This window comes from Alternaria metachromatica (assembly GCF_023757995.1).
Source record: "Alternaria metachromatica strain BMP 0045 chromosome Unknown scaffold_19, whole genome shotgun sequence".
Lineage (NCBI taxonomy): Eukaryota > Fungi > Ascomycota > Dothideomycetes > Pleosporales > Pleosporaceae > Alternaria > Alternaria metachromatica.
The window spans coordinates 72,940-91,185 of NW_026055510.1; the positions used below are offsets into that span (position 1 = coordinate 72,940).

The 18,246-nt window shown below is 52.3% G+C and overlaps 6 protein-coding genes across 6 annotated transcripts; 4 read left to right on the forward strand and 2 right to left on the reverse strand.

The window, feature by feature from the left end:
- Nucleotides 1–2,704: 2,704 nt before the first annotated feature.
- J4E83_007512 (uncharacterized protein) lies at nucleotides 2,705–4,023 on the forward strand (the record flags this gene model as incomplete). Its single annotated transcript, XM_049334416.1, has 2 exons — nucleotides 2,705–2,847; nucleotides 2,898–4,023. 2 exons carry the CDS (start codon nucleotides 2,705–2,707, stop codon nucleotides 4,021–4,023), a joined length of 1,269 nt encoding a protein of 422 aa, XP_049186302.1.
- A 2,576-nt stretch (nucleotides 4,024–6,599) lies between these two features.
- J4E83_007513 (uncharacterized protein) lies at nucleotides 6,600–8,224 on the reverse strand (the record flags this gene model as incomplete). The annotated part of the gene is made up of 3 exons (XM_049334417.1): nucleotides 6,600–7,729; nucleotides 7,780–7,955; nucleotides 8,118–8,224. The coding sequence occupies 3 exons, from the start codon at nucleotides 8,222–8,224 to the stop codon at nucleotides 6,600–6,602; spliced, it is 1,413 nt and encodes a 470-aa protein (XP_049186303.1).
- A 711-nt stretch (nucleotides 8,225–8,935) lies between these two features.
- J4E83_007514 (uncharacterized protein) lies at nucleotides 8,936–11,048 on the reverse strand (the record flags this gene model as incomplete). Its single annotated transcript, XM_049334418.1, has 3 exons — nucleotides 8,936–9,805; nucleotides 9,865–10,771; nucleotides 10,819–11,048. 3 exons carry the CDS (start codon nucleotides 11,046–11,048, stop codon nucleotides 8,936–8,938), a joined length of 2,007 nt encoding a protein of 668 aa, XP_049186304.1.
- Nucleotides 11,049–11,559: 511 nt separating this feature from the next.
- J4E83_007515 (uncharacterized protein) lies at nucleotides 11,560–13,520 on the forward strand (the record flags this gene model as incomplete). Its single annotated transcript, XM_049334419.1, has 5 exons — nucleotides 11,560–11,667; nucleotides 11,722–11,852; nucleotides 12,049–12,313; nucleotides 12,368–12,925; nucleotides 12,972–13,520. 5 exons carry the CDS (start codon nucleotides 11,560–11,562, stop codon nucleotides 13,518–13,520), a joined length of 1,611 nt encoding a protein of 536 aa, XP_049186305.1.
- Nucleotides 13,521–13,968: 448 nt separating this feature from the next.
- On the forward strand, nucleotides 13,969–15,163 carry J4E83_007516 (uncharacterized protein; the record flags this gene model as incomplete). Its single annotated transcript, XM_049334420.1, has 5 exons — nucleotides 13,969–14,013; nucleotides 14,070–14,130; nucleotides 14,182–14,261; nucleotides 14,313–14,917; nucleotides 14,971–15,163. 5 exons carry the CDS (start codon nucleotides 13,969–13,971, stop codon nucleotides 15,161–15,163), a joined length of 984 nt encoding a protein of 327 aa, XP_049186306.1.
- A 590-nt stretch (nucleotides 15,164–15,753) lies between these two features.
- Nucleotides 15,754–17,241, forward strand: J4E83_007517 (uncharacterized protein; the record flags this gene model as incomplete). Its single annotated transcript, XM_049334421.1, has 2 exons — nucleotides 15,754–15,816; nucleotides 15,868–17,241. 2 exons carry the CDS (start codon nucleotides 15,754–15,756, stop codon nucleotides 17,239–17,241), a joined length of 1,437 nt encoding a protein of 478 aa, XP_049186307.1.
- Between the last annotated feature and the right edge of the window lie 1,005 nt (nucleotides 17,242–18,246).

Here is an 18,246-nt window from a genome sequence, read left to right on the forward strand (position 1 = left end):
CCATTCCATATATCATTTCATTTAATACAGGTATCCATTCAAGCATGGCGCCTCTCTTGCGCATTGCTTTTGCGAGGTTTGACGTGTCCCGCCCGCGTGCTACCCTTTGCTTGGCAAGAACATAAGTTGATGCTATCGCCCGTTTCAACACCTCCTACAGCGAATACGTTGGATCTTTTCCGATAGCCTTCACCACAACTCCGTCGGTTGAGAAAAGCCTATCGCGCAGCTTATCGGAAAGCGAAGCCGGTAGCGATGACCTCAGCGGTGGCATGACTAATGGTCGCGCGGCAGTGTGTCAAGGAAGTCGCGTCGGGCCATGATAGAGCAGCTACCAACACCAACCGCACCCCTTGCATCAATGCAGCTTGCCTGAACAAGTTCCTAGAACTCCCGTGTCCTCCAATATGACAGCTCCACATGAGGCCACCATGGTCTATCTCCATGCGAACTACGCGCGGCGGAGATAACCGCAAATTCTCCGCGCCTTGCTGCTGACGCGCCCGACAATCGAGCAGCGTCGTCAACCACAGCCTACGTGCCTGCTGCCGTTTGCCAGGCCGACACACAGAAACCAAGATGGAAGGAACGCGCTTGATGATGGATGTTGATGGCGTTGGGAAACCTCACCCCCACTCTTGGAAATGCGTTCCCAAAGCTACGCCACCACGCGTAACCCCGCCCACTAGCGGCACGACTCAACTCCACACTCGGCCGCGATAGTCGGACTTCTCGACCCCGATAAGCATGCCTCTATCCGACGCGATATCGTATAGCATTCCGTGAAGCGGAGTCGTGAGCCTCCCTTCACCCCATTTCATCTCCAGTGCCCCCATCCTTTGATCAGATCATCGAAATAATCTCTCCGGTTTTGCGCTATGGCATCCACTACTGTCGACAGTGCGAGCTCAGGGACCCGCGGGCGAAAGAGAAGGAATTTGAGCAAGAATGAAGGGAAGAAGTTTGTCTGCACGAATGATGGGTGTGGGCGGTCTTTCACTAGGGCCGAGCATCTGCAAAGGCATTTGCTGAATCATTCGACGGGAGAGTACACTTGTGATCGATGCAGGGCTCACTTTAAGCGGAGAGATCTTCTTGGTAAGAATGATGCACTCTTTCCTTGGCTCCGAGAATGCATGGCTGTTTTTGCCCATGAGCTGCTCTTCGCTGAGACGCACGGAACTACATGCCCACAAGATGCCGCGCTCCTTTCGTGCTACTAGATGAAACAGCTTTCTATGAAATACAGCACCTAAGCTCTTGTTTGTTGGTTCTCGCATCTGCTTTGTAGCATCGCGCCGTTGCTCTATTATTGATCGTAGTCACTAACCCATTTGCGCAGAGAGGCACATCAGTCGCCATCGCCAAAAAGACGAAGAAGCCGGCGCTGAGGGTTGTGGAGTGCTCAATACCCGAAAGCGAATGTGGAAAGATGCCGAAGGCAAGATAGTCACGAAGAAGCCCAATCTATCTAAAGACGGTCAGAGGACCGGGTCGCTGTCGCTATCGCAAACCGAGGACCTCTTGCAGTCAATGCCAGACTTCGCCGAGTTCGCAACATATCAGGGTGTTCCTATATCACCACCTACATCGAATGGGCCATCTCTACCCCATTCATTGGACGACAGAGACTCAGGCATAGGAATCAACTACCCCCAAACAAACCTCGATCCAAATAGCATTCCTTCATCTAGTTCACACTCGCCCACAGATCAGCGCTTCTGGTCCGCCAATAACACGCAATCATCAGCCGAGCCATTTACCTCTGCGGTTTACGACAATGCGCCATTTGACGAGATATTTAATCCAGATACAGCGAGTTCCTTTAATGCGCCCTTCACAACCATGAGTAACTACAATTGGCTCTTTGATATGGACTGGACGAGGAACGATCAGGCTCAACAACCGATCATAGAAGACCCATTCCCCGCCCTACCCTTTGAGGATAATGCGGTATCTCAATCGATCCAAGGTTTAGATTTTCAATTGGAACAGGTGGACATGGAAGGTTCGCTATCGACGGTCGGCCAGTTTGGCTCACTTCCGTCCCAACCAAATGAGTCTCTTCACCGCCAGCACCACCATTCGTCAACTGCACAATTAATCACGCCGCCAATTGATGAAGCAAACAAAATGGTTGGTTCGCCATCTAATTACGAGCCCTCCGGATTAGCGACAGACAACAATGCTTCCCTCGACGTTGAGCGACCACTGTCTTTACTGCAACCATCGCGAAGCCTACCAATCATTGATGAGTTAGCTCGTCAGCAGTTGCTTGATCTTATTGACATCGTACAACCTACAGTACCAGATGGTAGTATAGTCATGCGAGACCACCCGCTGCTCTCGTTATCATGCTTGCAAACATACTGCGACCTGTTCTTCACGCGTTTCAACACCACATATCCGTTGATACATATGTCTACTTTTGACCCATCGGAGGTCGACACACTTCTTCTTGTATCAGTCTTGCTGTTAGGCGCAACATATGGAGAGAAAGACGCACACCAGCTCGCAGTAAGTGAACACGTAAGATGCTGTTTAAGATCCGACTGACTCGAACTAGGTATGCATCCACGACGTGCTGCGGCCACAGATCTTTGCCAATGCCGGCTTTTCGGCGAAGCCAGATCTCTGGGTTCTTCAAACTATCCTATTGGTCGAGTGTTTCGGTAAAAGCAGAGCTGGACAAAAGCAACACGACATGTCGCATCTTTTCCACGGCTTACTCATCAATCTCATTCGGCGGAGCGATTGCCAAAGTATCCGGCCACCAACACCGGAAGAAGCCACAGATGATCTTGAAGATGACTGGCGGACATGGTGCGAAGCAGAGCAAAAGAAGAGGTATGTATTCATCAACTGAACCCTCACGGCACCTAGCTCAAAGTGCGCAGGCTGGCGTTCCTATGCTTCATGTGGGATACGCAACACGCAGTGCTTTTTTGCCAGTCGCTCTGCATGTCCGCTTTCGAGCTGCGTTCCAACATGCCATGCGATCAGGCTATCTGGGAGGCAGACTCAGCCGAGACATGGCATCAGTTGCGACAGAAGCAGCCAATGACCCCACTGTTTCTATCGTGTCTGAAGATGTATCTTCACCCCGATGCTGCGACTATCCCCAAGAACCTGAACGCGTTGTCCCGGTCGTTGCTTCTACATGGCCTAATGTCTGTAGCATGGGATATGCAACGGCGCGACCAGACATCGCTGGGCGTGATTGAGTCAAACCCACTCGGCAATTGGCAAGCTCGTCTCGCGGCCTCATATTCCGCGTGGCACGCGGATTACACTACCTTCTGCGCCTCATATCTTTCGTCGCTTCCGTCATCTACACTCTTCCTCGCTAAGGAATTCCACGTGTGCCGCACCGCCACACTAGCGCTCTATCACGCCGCGCACATCCTGCTCCACACACCCTTCCTGGATCTCCAAATCTACGCCGGATCGCGACATATTCTCGGCCGCCCAGTCGCGCGCCATGACTACGCACGCTCTCAGCGTGTAGTCAAAAAATGGGTAGCGGAAAACACAGAAGAAGCCGGGAAAGCAGTCTGGCACGCCGCCGCCCTCGTCAGCGAAGGCGTGGAAGTTCTTGACGGTGACCTGAGCTGTTCAGACATTAGTGGAGGGAGACTTTGGCACCACCCTTGGGCCGTGTACCTTGGTACGTTGGTGGTATGGGGCGTATGGTATGCTCGGCCATCTCCACCACCACCATCTGGAAACCAATTGCCGCAGCATCTTCAGCATCTTGACGATGAGGATGAGATTATCTGGGATCCTGCTGCAGAAATGAAGACATTGCTTGGCGCTATTCTCGTAGCTCAGCCTGAGAAGCTGCTTGAACCCGGCAGGGAAGGCGTTTTCGCTGGCGGTATGGGGAAGAGGGGGACGAATGGCCTCGCAGCTGTAGTGAGCAAGTGTTTGAGTAAGGTACGGTGGGCTGTCGTTCATGATGGCATGATGGTTCTTAGAGGGCTTGTACAGTGGCGTTTAGTTGGCGGTAGCGGCGGCCTATGAAATGCCAAGATCTAAAAATTCCATCGCGACATCTATCTCCTCGGCACCTAGTCGCTTCCTTCTCTCCGTGTAATTCCAAGCCATCTATGACGGTGACCCAGAGTCCTTACAGGCTTCTTATATGGCCACTTTGCGTTCACCTCTGCTGATCTGGCCGGGCTATCATCGTTGGCAGTCGAGGATCGGGGACTAGGAGTCGAAGTACCCGAAACAGTGGTGGACGTGCGCATATTCTCTGCGTGTTTGGTGACCTCGGCAGTCGATTCAGTTGTCGGGCTATCGTGCGTGGTTGCGTATTCTTCATAGAGTGTTTTCACCAGACTAGCAGCCCAGGACGAGTCACCTAACCCCAAGCGATATCGAATGGACGAACCGAGCGCAAAGGCCTTTAGCTCGCTAGCCAAGTTCAGCTCAAACTGAACGTACTCTGCTCTGGCGGCGGCCTTTGACTTCTGGTGTACGCGCTCGATACGTGATTTCTCTGCCCGATACCGCTTCGTGTGGGTTGATGTACAGGAGTGATACAATCGAGTTTTCGCAATCTTGAGCTGCTTGTTTGCGGCCGAATATCTCTGGGCGGCCAACTGCCTCGGGCCAGCGCACTCATCTAAATACCTCTTGCCATATACTGTTAGCAGATCTCTGTACTTTTGCGTCAGAATGACGAGGGAGCTATCTTCGACAAGCCAAGCAATGCTCTGAGCATCGGCAAGCAACTCCTCAAGACGGTCCAGATTCACCTCCGAGAACTCGTGTGCATACGCATTGCGGATGAAGCGAAGTGATTCAAGCCTTCTCTGGATGATCTTATAGAGGTGGCGCCAATGTTCGTCCTCGCTTAGGAGTTTTTCAAAGTCCCAGATAGATAAACCTTCGGGGTCATTCAAGTTCTTCTCTTGCATTACATCGGGAAAATAACGTCGGCCAAATACGAATATGGCTCGTTTGAACCGTTCATGAACATCCCCCAGAATGTGGTGTTGGACTTGGTACGGCACCATGACCATGACGGGTTTCGAAGCTCCACGGGCCCGAGTGAACTCCGGACTAGAGCCCAACTGCTGAACTGTTATGTCTGTCTCTGGCTCGATTGACAACACAGACTTGTTTTCTGCACGGAGTCTCTCAAGATAGTCGCGGGAAAAGAGCAGCTTAAGGCTAGTAACCTTGCTTTGCTTTTCAAGGACATGTTTTGACATCCCATCAAGCTTTGTGGTTGGCTTCAGGTCCTCCAGTGTTTCATTATAGAATGAACTCTGAGCTGCGCGCCAACGCTCCATCTCTTGAATCTCCTGTCGTAGAGTAGAGTGAGAGGCTCTTGTGAACGGATTAAAGGGCCGCCTCAACGTCGCAGTATCGATGGATGCATGCCCGAGTATTCGAAGCTGTCGGTACGATTGGTCGATGCCGTGCAGGAGTGCAGTAATCGTGCGTTTCTGAAGGCTCTTTGCTGAGCCCCTAGTTTCGTATTCTCGTGCCTTCGCCAACAGTATCGCGGTCGATTCACGAAAGAGCCTCGTTTGCTCATCCGGCGGTAGCCTTGGGGCAACGCGCCTGAACCAACCTTTTGCCATGTACTCATCATTGGCAAGCGACCTCTCAACGAATTGCGTGAAAGATTTTCGGGGCTCCGCCTTCTCCCCCTCTAGATTCGTGCCAGGAGTCTCGTCACTTGCTTTGATCTGCTTCTCATATTCAACGATATGATCTTTGTGCTTACACAAGAGCCGGAGTCGGCGCCTTAAGCGATCCCGTGGTGCCTTTTGTCCTGGCACTGTGCGCTTATACAATGATCTCGTCACTATGATATGAGGCCGCAAAATCTCCAACAATGCAAGAGCCGCTGCTCTCTTATCAGAGGGTGTAGGTAAGAGTTTAACGTAATGCATCCATGGCATCGCGGTCGGGAGGCTTTTGTCGTCGTCGATCGCAGCGCTAAGTGAATGAATTGCAGCTTCATGCCGTGACTTAGCCTCTGATGTCACTTCGTGTACAACATCTGCATCGTGCTTCGTACTTGTATCCAGGGCTGTCCCATCGCCCATTGATGGGTCCTGTTGCTGGGTGGCACGCGTCTCTTCCTCATCATCTCGCTTCTGCAACCCTTGCGACGACCACCGTGACGACGAGAACTGTATGCCTGCTGGCCTGCGCGAGACTAGAACCTTGCTGTTCCAGCTTTGTCCCAGCGATGACGTTGCTGTATTTCGTGAAGCAAGCCATGCTCGGCAACTTGCGTGTGAACCGAGTGCAAGACTGCGCCAGAGAGTGTCAAAGTGCATCAATGATAAGGAATGTGCGATGAATCATCGAAATGGACGCGTGAAGGGTATGGCAACGCGACGACAATTGGGGCTGCTATCTCGAAGGAAAATGTGGATCGAAGAAGGCCGTGCGTGCTAGTGGCTGCGCTTACCGCATCGGGCGGTGTCAACGCCATTGCTTGAGGGCGGGAACAGCGGAACGCAAAGCAATCCAACCGGTGACTCTTGCAAAGAATGAGGTTGCATTCGTGTATACATTCCATCCGCGCAACCTCTCGAAGTCACCCAGAAAGATAAACGATGCAGCCCTGCCTAAGTGAAGTATCTCCACATCTCACTCTCTTCCCCGTCGCCCAACTCGCTAGTTCTAACATCATCCGCCCTCAGTCTAACACCTTGCACCTTATCTCTCCGTCGATTCTCCAGCTTCATCCACCCTCCCAGCCACAGTGTGAAGCAGATACACGTAACATTACAAGCCGCAGTTGCATAAAGCGTCGGCAGATACTTTGGCGCGTACTCTTGTCTAAAGGTTGCAGCGGAGACGATGCCTCCAAGATTGCCGAGTCCGACCATGAGGCCGGTCGTAGCAGCGCGAGCGTTCTCATTGAGATTGTTGTTGTTGTGCCAAGAGTGTACGAGACAGGAAGGTACGTACGCGCCTGCACATAACAAAAAGCAAGCGAAATATGCGACGGCTTTGTTGTTGAGAACGTCGATGGTTGCGAGAATGATGAGTCCGGCGAGCGAAATGCAAAGAGCGCCGCAGATGTGGAACGTGCGTTCGCGGAAGAAGTCGCTGCTGTACGTTATGCAGAGCAAGACGACGAAGCCCACCGCGTTTGGCGCTACGGTCCAGAGATTGGTCTTGATGACAGAGAATCCGAGGCGTTGGACGATCTGAGGCAGAAAGTTCGAGGTCGTGCTGAAAGCTACAGGGTAGGTGAAGGCGATGATGCACCAAGGAAGCATCTTCCACGTGTTCCACTCCTTGAAACACTCTCGCATGTTGAACTCGTGGGAGCCGGACGAGGATAGATCGCGCAGTGTGCGACGCTCGGCTACGTTGCGTTCAGCCTCGTTCAAGAACCACGCCGATTGAGGAGTCGCTGGCAACCAGGCATACGCTATCAAAGCGAGGACCACAGTAAGAGCGCCCTCTATGATGAAGAGAAACTTCCAGCCGGGAATGTTGGTATGCTCGATCTGAAAGACGCCGAAGGAGATGAGGCCGCTGAAAGCACCGGCAAGAAGTGCACTGCCAAAGAATAGTGCGATGCGGAAGCCGAGTTCGCCGCGCGTGTAGAAGAGCGTGAGGTAGAAGACGACGCCAGCGAAGAATCCGGCCTCGAAAGCACCGAGGAGGAGACGAATTACGAGCATGCCTGCGAAGTTGTGTGCTGCGCATTGGAAGAGAGCCATCGCGCCCCACCCTACCATCACTGTAGTTTATCGTCAGCTCATGTTGCGTGATCTAAGAAGATGGACTTACAAGTCGGAAGCATAACTCTACCACTCCACTTCTTCGTCAACATGTTGAGTGGAAGATCGCACAGTCCGTTCGGGATGTAGAATATCAGGATCAACAAGCTATACTGTTCGCCGGTAAAGCCGAGGTCCTTGTCCATCCCATCTGTCTTCGCATTGCCCAGGTTCGATCGGTCAACGCTTGTGCCGGGTCAGTCTGCCATAAGATCAGAATACAAGGGAGATGAACCCACCTGTTGAAAAAATACATCAGCGAGAGAAATGGTAGCAGATAGAAGTCGAGCTTTCGAACTGCATGATTTATCAATATGTGGTCATTTTGTGGTAATGATAAGTCAGAACATACCATAGGCGCTCTCGATGTTCTTGTCGAAAGTGTCAATGACTATACCAGCTTCTTCTTTCGATGTGCTCGAACCGGATAGCCTTCGGGGCTTCTCTTCAATCATGGTGGTGTCTTTCTGCTGCTCGACTGGCATGGCAAGGTGCGCACAGAAGCAAGGGTAGACCTGGGAAGGTCGAAAATACTAGAGAAGATGCTGGCTGGCTATTGTATTGGCATTTGCTCGGTAAAGCGCGATGGCTTTAAGTAGCATCCTGTTATTAACGTCTGAGCTGTTACTCGTGCATGTACAACGCCACTGAGCCTCCCATCTTTGAACCCCGTGCACATGCGTCTATCTTACCTATCGCCACCGAACAGATCAGTAGCGTAGCGCATAAAAGGTGTGAACCAAGCGTGCAGCACATTGGGGCCCGAAGGATCGCGCTGCAAGCGACCTTGATTGATAAAGCGGAAGTCTCAAAGAGGAAATATTGATAAGAGTGGGGGAGAGACACATGCAGAAGACTGACTAGTTGCAGCGGACATATGCTGGAGATAGGCGTCCGTCTGGTTAATGCCAAGCCCGCAAGAGAAGGGCTTACCAAAGATGTATACGTGTTTCCATGGACGAGAGCTTTGTTGCCATAACCATGGTTGCGATACGCTGAAGCCAAGACTTACATTCGACACGTGAATTATTACCATGATGGTAGGAAACAGCGGTTATCATAGTCATGAATCTATCTCTGCCAGGTTGATACCTTGAATTCCCCTCAAACTCCAAAGCCATGCACTAGAATCTCGAAACTGTCGAGATAACCCAATATGTCTGCTTCTACGTATCCCGCAGGAATTGCTCGTAGTATTCGTCCATCCATTGTACAGCAGCCATCCCATTCTCCCTGGTACCGTCGGCGAATCTCCGCACTGTTCCGACATAACCATCTGGACGTACGTTGACAACAACCACTTCCTTCTCATCAAGACCGTCCAGCCATTTGTCCATGCATGTCTGTTTCCGAGTGTCCTTGTCTGGAACATCATCAAGGTATAATGTGAAGGCGGACTCGCGAAGTACGGCTGGTAGGTCTCGGATTTCGAAGTTGTTGCGATCCTCGTCGGTCACTAAAGCATACGTGAAGACACCACTGACGGGAGTGTATCGCTCAGGCAAGACGAACTGGTCGTGGGGTGCTGCAAGAGGTGGCTGCATGGTGTATGAGGCGTTGCCGGCAGCTGTTACGCGGCCGACATATGAGTTGTTTCCAATATGCGAGTGGCACACATTCTCCAAGAACGGCATGGATACATGGACATTATGGGTGAAGAAGTAGATGCGGAATTGACCGAGGGCGGGTATGTCGGTTTGGATGTCGACCGGATTGGCATCGATGTAGCGTGTGACCTTGGCAGGTGGCAGCAGGTAGCCCGGCTTCAGATGCCCTTTATTGTAACCCTTCGCTTGCACGTTGAGAGTATTGAGGTCGTAGCTGACACCGTAGCCAGAGATGAACGCGACGTTCTTCGCGAAGTTCGCCGCAAGCGCTACCGGGTCTCCGTCGTGGAAAGCATTGGCGTGCTCGTAGTCGAAGTCGATCAGGTCTTTGGCAATCTTCTGTCGTTCCTGCTCGTATGATTCGAGAAGAGCAGGCTTCGCAAGGCCGCGCGTCGCGAAGTTGAGTTTCCAGGCCAAGTTCCACGCATCCTACAGAGAAAGAAAAGTCAGTGCATGTTTTACGTTCATTTCGTCCAGTAGGCACTTACATGCATCCCTGTGTTCATGCCCTGCGCCGCCTTGGGAGAATGAGTGTGACTAGCATCGCCAGCAATAAACACACGTTGCTCGTGGTCAGTGAAACGCGCTGCGACTCTCTGTCCGATCTTGTAGCGTCCAAACCACTCAACAGTCTTCCACTCGAGTCGATATGGGCGTAGTATAGCCCGCGCCCGCTTTTGAACAAACTCTTGTGTAGTCTGCTGAGCTCCCACTGCCTCCGTCGAATCCGGCCGCAGTTCAATGTACAGACGGGTCAGACCTCTTTCGCGAGGGATCATCAACACAGATCCTAGAGCGTCTGACTGTATGACCACCTTGCTCCAGATGTCGGGAAAGTCGGTTTCGAGGACACCATCGAGCACGCCCCAGACAGCATCGGTTGATGAGCCCACGGGTGTTGCTCCTGGTATGCAATGGCGCACTTTTGAGTGAGCTCCGTCGCAGCCGACTACGTACCGTGTGGCGAAGGTCTTCTTGGTGTGACTGACGTCTTGCTGACAGTTGACCGTCAGTGGACGGATGGACATGGGTGTGTAGTCAAAGTCGACGAAGGCTGTGTTCCTGGAAACGACGACACCCCTTTCCCGTAGGTCGTCTTCCAAGACGCCTTCGACCATGCCCTGGTGTACCAGCAAGATGTATGGATCAAGTAAGTCTACTACCGGTGGGTAGTGAATTTCACGACCGGTGCGATGAAGCGATTTATCAGCCGTCGACTTCCAGAAAGCAATGTCATAGATTTTGACACCCTTTCGCAGCAGCGGCTCAGCAAGTCGCATCTGTCGCAACGTCTCGATAGTCTTTGGTTGGATTCCGTCAGCGCGTCCGGTCGAGGTGCGGTCGGGTCGGTCGTCAATGATGCGCGTCTTGATACCATATCGTACCAGGTTGTCGCTGTCACTGTCAGTTGGTGTTTGCTCAATGGACCTGTATCTACCTACGCAAGCATCAGACCGGCTGGTCCTGCGCCAACAACCATGACATCGCTCATGAAGCTCGAGTAGTCATCGTCTCTGGTATACGAGATCTGCGACGCAACCTCCAAGCTGTTGCCCGACGAACGAGACTCGGAGTCTGGCACCGTAATGCCAGGAGCCATCTTCTGTCTAACCGATGACGGCGGGCTGTTGGACGTTGAGCGCTTCATTAGGTTCCATAATGAAGGAGCCATGCTATAAGGCCTATGGGCTGCGCTGATGACCGGCCACTAGGGGCAAAGATGGGGGTCCGGATATACGTGTGGAGGATGGAGGGGCATCGTTTGACTCTCTGGCAAACATCTGCCCATTTTGGTGCCATTCAAGAGTGCCATGACGTCTGCAAGAGTGCGTCAACATGTTGCTGACCGCGAAAATGTTTGCTGCGATGGGGTGATGCGAGGCAAGGGGGAGTAGCAGACAGATGCACTCCGCCGTGGACGCGTTCAGTCCGGCGGGTGGGAGCGCGCGCCCGTCCACCTCGGCATCCCTGCATCATCTCCCCCACCTGCGCCCCAAACGCCAGCAACACTGCGCGCCTGCGAGGGAGATCAAAAGCCAGTGGCCCTGGTATTGCCGTTATCTATACCATGCTGACGTTGTGCGATGCGTCTAATATGCGGGCATCGTTGATGGATTCATGAGTGACTTCCATGCCTCCCGAGGTCTCCAGGGCTCCCTCCCAGCCGTTCAACTACGCCCAACATGACGACATCTGAGTTACCGCAGTGGTTGCAAACTGCTACTAAGAAGCGCAAGCTACGGGATGACGCTATTCAGAAATTCATTGATGCGCAAGCACCGCTGGCCGAGGTAATTTACCTAGGTACGCTCGAACGCGCCGAAGACACACATTGACGACGCCAGCAACCCAATGGAACCGGCGGATCCCATAGTAATCAAGATGTGACAGCCATCGACGATGTCCGACTCATTCCAGAAGCCATAATGTCGCGTGCTGTGACGGCATCGCTGCTGCTCAATGCCTACATCAACCGGTGAGGTCCGCGGCTTGCTCTTGTATCGTACCATTCTCACGCCACATGTTCCAGCGCCATAGACGCCCACAAACAAGTACGACCCCACAACGGTGTCTCAAGCTGTGAACGCGGAAATTTGCTGACATATATCCAAGACGAACTGGCACGTGTCTAACCCATGATCCTGCCTAAAAATACTTGCTGATCTACGTAGCCTTACCGAGATCCTTTTTGACGATGCGATCAGACAAGCCAAAGCGTTGGATGATCAGTTCGAAAAGACTGGTCATTTGGTAGGGCCCCTTCATGGGGTGCCCATGACTCTCAAGGATCAGTTCGATATCAAAGGCTACGATAGTACGCTTGGGTATGTAGGGCGCGCCTTCACACCTGCGCAGCAAGACTGTGTACTGGTGTCGCTTTTGAAGGAGATGGGCGCGATCATCGTCGCCAAGTCCAACCTGCCACAGAGCATCATGGTACGTCTTGCGATGAGCTTTTGCGTATGGTAGCATGACACTCATATCTTCCAGTGGTGCGAAACCGACAATCCGTTATGGGGCCTCACGACTCATCCCAAGAACGCCAACTTCACCCCTGGTGGCTCGACCGGCGGAGAGGCTACACTTCTATCACTCCAAGGCACTGTGGTTGGCTGGGGTACTGACATTGGCGGCAGCGTGCGAATACCTTCACACATGAACGGGTTGTACGCACTGAAGCCTAGTAGCACTCGCCTTCCATATCAGGGCGTATCCGTATCAACCGATGGTCAAGAGCACGTTCCATCCGTCATTGGGCCCATGACGCGAAACATTGGTTCGCTTACAGCAGTCACCAAAGCAGTCATTGACGCAAAACCATGGGAACAAGACCCGAAGTGCTGCCCGGTACCATGGCGATCTGAAGTTTTCGAAGATGCGCGTACACGACCGCTAGTAGTTGCTATCATGCGTGACGATGGAGTTGTGAGATGCCATCCGCCCATCGCCCGCGTTTTAGATGAAGTCGCGGTAAAGCTCCAGAAGGCTGGACATGAGGTAGTGACGTGGACTCCTGGCACTCTTCATCAAGAGTGTATTGATATCATGGTAAGTGCGCGGAGCGAATTCTATACTCTGAGCTGACCAGGATCAGGATCAGTATTACACAGCAGACGGTGGTGAAGACATCAGGCGAGACGTTGCCGCGGGTGGAGAGCCATTCATTCCGTATGTAGAGGCTCTGGTCAACAGGGGAAAGGCCATCTCAGTCTACGACTACTGGCAGCTGAATAAGAAGAAGCTTGAGCTACAAAAGCGCTACCTCGACCTCTGGAATTCGACAAAGTCTGACAGCTCTGGCAAACCGATTGATGTCCTTCTCACACCTGTCATGCCTCATTCGGCGGTACCTCATCGGAAATGCAGATGGGTTGGATACACCAAAGTCTTCAATTTTGTCGATTACCCGGCAGTAGTACTGCCAGCTGGTCAAGTCTCGCAAGAGCTTGATAGCGAGGCTGCGAAGAAGATGAACGAGTATGAGCCCAGGAATCCACTAGATGAGTGGAACTGGAAGACGTTCGATTTGGACACGATGGATGGTATGCCGATAGGCATTCAAGTTGTTGCCAGAAGACTACAAGAGGAGAAGGCTCTAGGTGCAGCCACAGTTATCGACAGCATATTGAAGAAGCAGGCCTAGGATAGGTCTCTGCTATCGCCAATGTATCTCGCACGTGTAACTCGTCCAAACTCACATTGCAACTTTCCGCCTCACGTGAGTTGCTCTGCAAAAGTACGAACTTGAAGATTGCGTTTTCCAGACTAGTTGCCGAGTTCGCAGGATGAACGCTAATGCACGTGTCCACGCGAGCACGCGTTGATAAGCTCCGCAACAGCCGTCGGCAGGTACGATGAATCATAGCATCACCCCACCTTCCAATCGAGCAATCAGCTCCGCCAGATGGGTTACCCAGCATTGGCGGTTCGAAGAATAAGCGGGGTAGCTACACATGCTATCATGAGCTATGCGACCATCGATCGCTCTTGCTGCGCGTTTGCAGTAAATCTCACTGTCTTTCTTCCTGCCCGAATCATCGCGTCAACTTCTACTATACTGCAACGTTGTCGCGTCTGGAATAACGAACATAATGGGAAAGAAGAAGGTTCTCGTGAGCTATGGAGTTGACATCGATGTAAGACTTGTTGTGAGCAGCAAGTTCTTGCGCAATCACTGACTGGGCGATACTAGGCTGTTGCTGGCTGGCTTGGTTCATATGGAGGTGAAGACTCCACGAGTGACATCAGTCGGGGTATGTTTGCTGTCTGGCATTGGAGGTCGGGCTCTTGCTTACATGATGCAGGTCTCTGGGCTGGAACAATAGGAACTCAGCGCCTGCTGAAGCTTTTCGACAAGTACGGAATCAAGGCAACATGGTTCATCGTAAGCCCCAAAGCTTTCCAAAATCAAGATCGCTGAACTGATGGTTCATAGCCTGGCCACTCTCTCGACACCTTCCCCGAAGACTGCGCTGCTGTACGAGATGCAGGACACGAGATCGGACTACACGGCTACTCGCACGAAAACCCTGCCGACATGACCTTTGAGCAACAACGCGATGTTCTTGACAAAACCTACAAACAACTCACTGCTTTCTGCAATGGCAAGCCTCCACGAGGCTCCGTCGCACCCTGGTGGGAGACGTCCAAAGAGGGCACCGAGCTACTGCTCAGCTACGGCATCGAATACGACCACTCCATGTCGCACGAAGACCATCGCTGCTATTGGCTACGCACGGGCGATGAATGGACGAAGATCGACTATACCAAGAAGGCGACAGAATGGATGAAACCCCTCACGAAAGGGAAAGAAACGGGTCTGGTAGAGATACCGGGCAGTTGGTATATCGACGACCTACCGCCAATGATGTTCATGAAGAAGAGCGCGAACAGCCATGGATGGGTAAATCCGAGGGACGTGGAACAGATATGGATGGACCACTTCGATTACTTCTATCGAGAGTATGACGAGTTTGTCTTCCCGATGACAATCCACCCGGACGTCAGTGGAAGGCCACATGTTGTGCTCATGCATGAAAGGTACGTCGGATGAGAACGTAGGATACAAAGAAGCACCCTAACAGAAATGGCAGAATCATCGAGCATATCAACAAACACGAGGGCGTGGAATGGGTGACTATGGAACAGATGGCGGACGACTTCAAGAAGAATAACAAGGTACCCGAGAACGCGATGATGCCGTCGCCACGCGGTGAAATCCTGAAGTTGCAGAAGGAAGGGAAGGCGTACTCTCTACTTGATTACGATGGACCTATGCCAAAATAGCGACCAGATAGTCCCATTGCTGTATAATTCAAGAGTTGCACAGAACTTCATTAGCCGTGACATCGTCGTCTCTATGTCTGTGAATGGGACGCGCGTGCCTATCTCGGAATGATCGGAACAGGATTCCGCAGCATGAAGCTATGGCCACCGCGTTACTGCATACCCCTCACGCCAGCCACCTGTGCATCTTCCAACCATCACGTTCCCCCCACTCTTGCATCAATGCACCAAACCACCATCCGTAGACGCGATTATGCCTTCATACCCACCAATCGAGCGTTCCCCCATCTTGGACCTCCACTGCACCAGAGCTCGGATGCCGGACTAGCTCGATAAGCGCCATGGACTTGACCTCCTTGCATCGGTCCAGTGACTGTCAGCCAACTAGCTGTCACGCGTATCAATCGCGATAGGTGGGTGAGCATGGCTATGTGTGATGACGGTTCGAGTAGTGAATGTATGCTGGAAGTGTTTACACTCTTCATGGACGATACGTATCGACTGTAACGCTGGCATCGACCTTGCTTTTTCCTTGGTTATCCAATACTGAACTTACTTTATTTCGTTGAGAGCTTCAAAATTGTGACATCATGGTTGGTGTCAAACCCCAGATCATCCAAAAGCAGCACAGAGATGAGTCCAGCAAGCTCGATGTAAGTTTCTTCTCACAGTCTTGGAGAGGTACAGCTAATGTCAATGGCTAGGTCATAATCGTCGGCGCTGGTCTAGGCGGTCTCGGAGCTGCCATATCAATCCTACTCGCCGGTCACAATGTACACATCCTCGAGTGTACCTCAGAGATAGGCGAAATCGGCGCTGGCATACAATGTCTCCCCAACTCCTCGCGCGTCCTCATAGCCTGGGGTCTAGAAGACTACCTCTCGAAACACGCTACCTCGCCACGGCTGTGCAACATGATCGGTTGGAAAGGCAATAAGATAAGCGAGATGGACTTCCACGAATACGAGAAGGAATGCGGCACACCCTTCTGGGACTTCCACAGGGCGAACCTGCACATGGGACTGTTGGAAAGAGCGGTGGAGCTTGGCGCGAAGCTCACGACAAAGGCGCGTGTCGTAGACGTTGAGTACGAGGCCGATGTGGGGAACAACGCCACAAGAGCTATCGCCGTGTGTCAGGACGGGACAAGACACAAAGCCGATCTAGTTGTAGGCGCCGATGGTATCAACTCGAAGTGCAGAGAGATACTGCTCGGCCACGAGGACCCCCCACAACTCACTGGCGACCTCGCTTACCGACTACTGCTTAATACTGCGGACATGCTGAAGGACCCTGAGCTAAGAGGCTTCGTGGAAGACCCGCAGGTCAACTACTGGATAGGTCCAGATGCCCACGCCGTCAACTACGTGCTCCGAGGTGGCAAGCTCTTCAACATGGTGCTGTTAGTACCAGATGATATGCCCGCCGGCGCGAACACACTTGCCGGGAATGTCGAAGAGATGCGTGCCCTGTACAAAGACTGGGATCCACGGATACCCAAGTTGCTCGCACTCTGCCAGGAGGTGGCCAAGTGGCGGCTAATGATCCGGCCTGGTCTCGATCCCACTTGGTCTCATGAAACGGGTGCATACACCATCCTCGGCGACGCTGCACATGCCACTCTTCCCTATCTTGCATCGGGCGCTGGTATGTCTTTGGAGGATGGACATGTTCTCGGCCTATGCTTAGGTAAGATCAAGAGCAAGTCCACGGCAGAGAAGAAACGTGCACTAGCAGTTTATGAACGCTGTCGTCGCGAACGTACGGAACGCGTCGTTTCGCGCGGCAACCGTCAGCAATATCTCTATCATGTCCACGATGGTCCTGAACAAGAAGAACGCGATAGTACGCTTCGCGCTTTTGGTGAGTTTAATGGTAAGGGAAGGATAAGCAAGGAGCAATATGAAGAAAAGGGACTAAAGGTTGGTGATGACCCTCTGGCGTGGAGATGGGGTGGTGTGGGTAGCTGGCTCATCACCTATGTTTGTGAAGATGATGTTGAGAAGAAGTGGAAAGATTTTGAGAGGGAGACGAGGGCTGAGGCAAGAAGTAATGGTGAAGTGAGGGCTGTGTTGTAAGTTACGGATGATTAATGGGGTTGTTGTACGTATTGCCGACGTTTAACGAAGAGCTGTATGTAATGAAACCATCTAGATTTTATCCGCTGGGTATCCAATTTGCGTCGAACTGACTTGTCTCTGCGAAATACCTTGTGTCTGCCTAGAGAAGTATCTATCTACGCCACAACCTGCAGGGTCTGTTATGAGCAGGCATCAGCGCCACCACCATGCACAGCCGCAATGCTGCCACCATCGTCACTGACGCCAACAAGCCAAGCAGGCAGAACCACCACGTCAGTCACCTTGAACTCTAAACATCCAAGCACCCAAATCGTGCGTGATGTATCCTACGTGTCAGGCTCTCATTTCCCGCCTTCCAAAAGACGTGGCACGCCAGCAGTGGTATACACGCATCAGGCTGACCACTCCGCCTCGTCTTCTGTGACGCAGCAGGCCTCATGGTCGCCCTCGATGCTGCAGCGGAGGAATAGCAAGGCTTTACGTTTTTGACTTGCATCGTCCGCTTCACTGTTTGGGAGACGAGGGCAAGTTGTAACTGATGCCCAACATGGTCGAATCGTATATCAAGATAGCGCGTCTTCGTGCTTTCTGGTTCACCTTAGCTCCCGTCTCGCATGCTGCCGCTGTGCCCTGCGGGGCACGTTTTCTTTGCGCAACGAAGTGCTGTCATACCGCCGCCACAACTTGTCGATTACATTTTACCTAGGTACTCAGCCACGGTTGGGGGAGCTGTCAGGCGTTGAGCTATCCGCCATCACTCGGATTGGCTGTGTCGGACTTATGAGTATGCTTATTCGCTGACTGAGAGTACAACGATGGATTTAGTGACCTAGATCGCTCTAGTATGCCTTGCAGAACTTACAGCGCTACCTGCACTCGTGCGACGTGGACTCGAAGCAAAAGAGTAGGCAGACAATCCAGGGTCATCCCGGATACCCCTCAGGGCGACATCAGATCGTTTTGCGACACGTTGGACTTGCTAACACATAGCGTGCGCCGAGA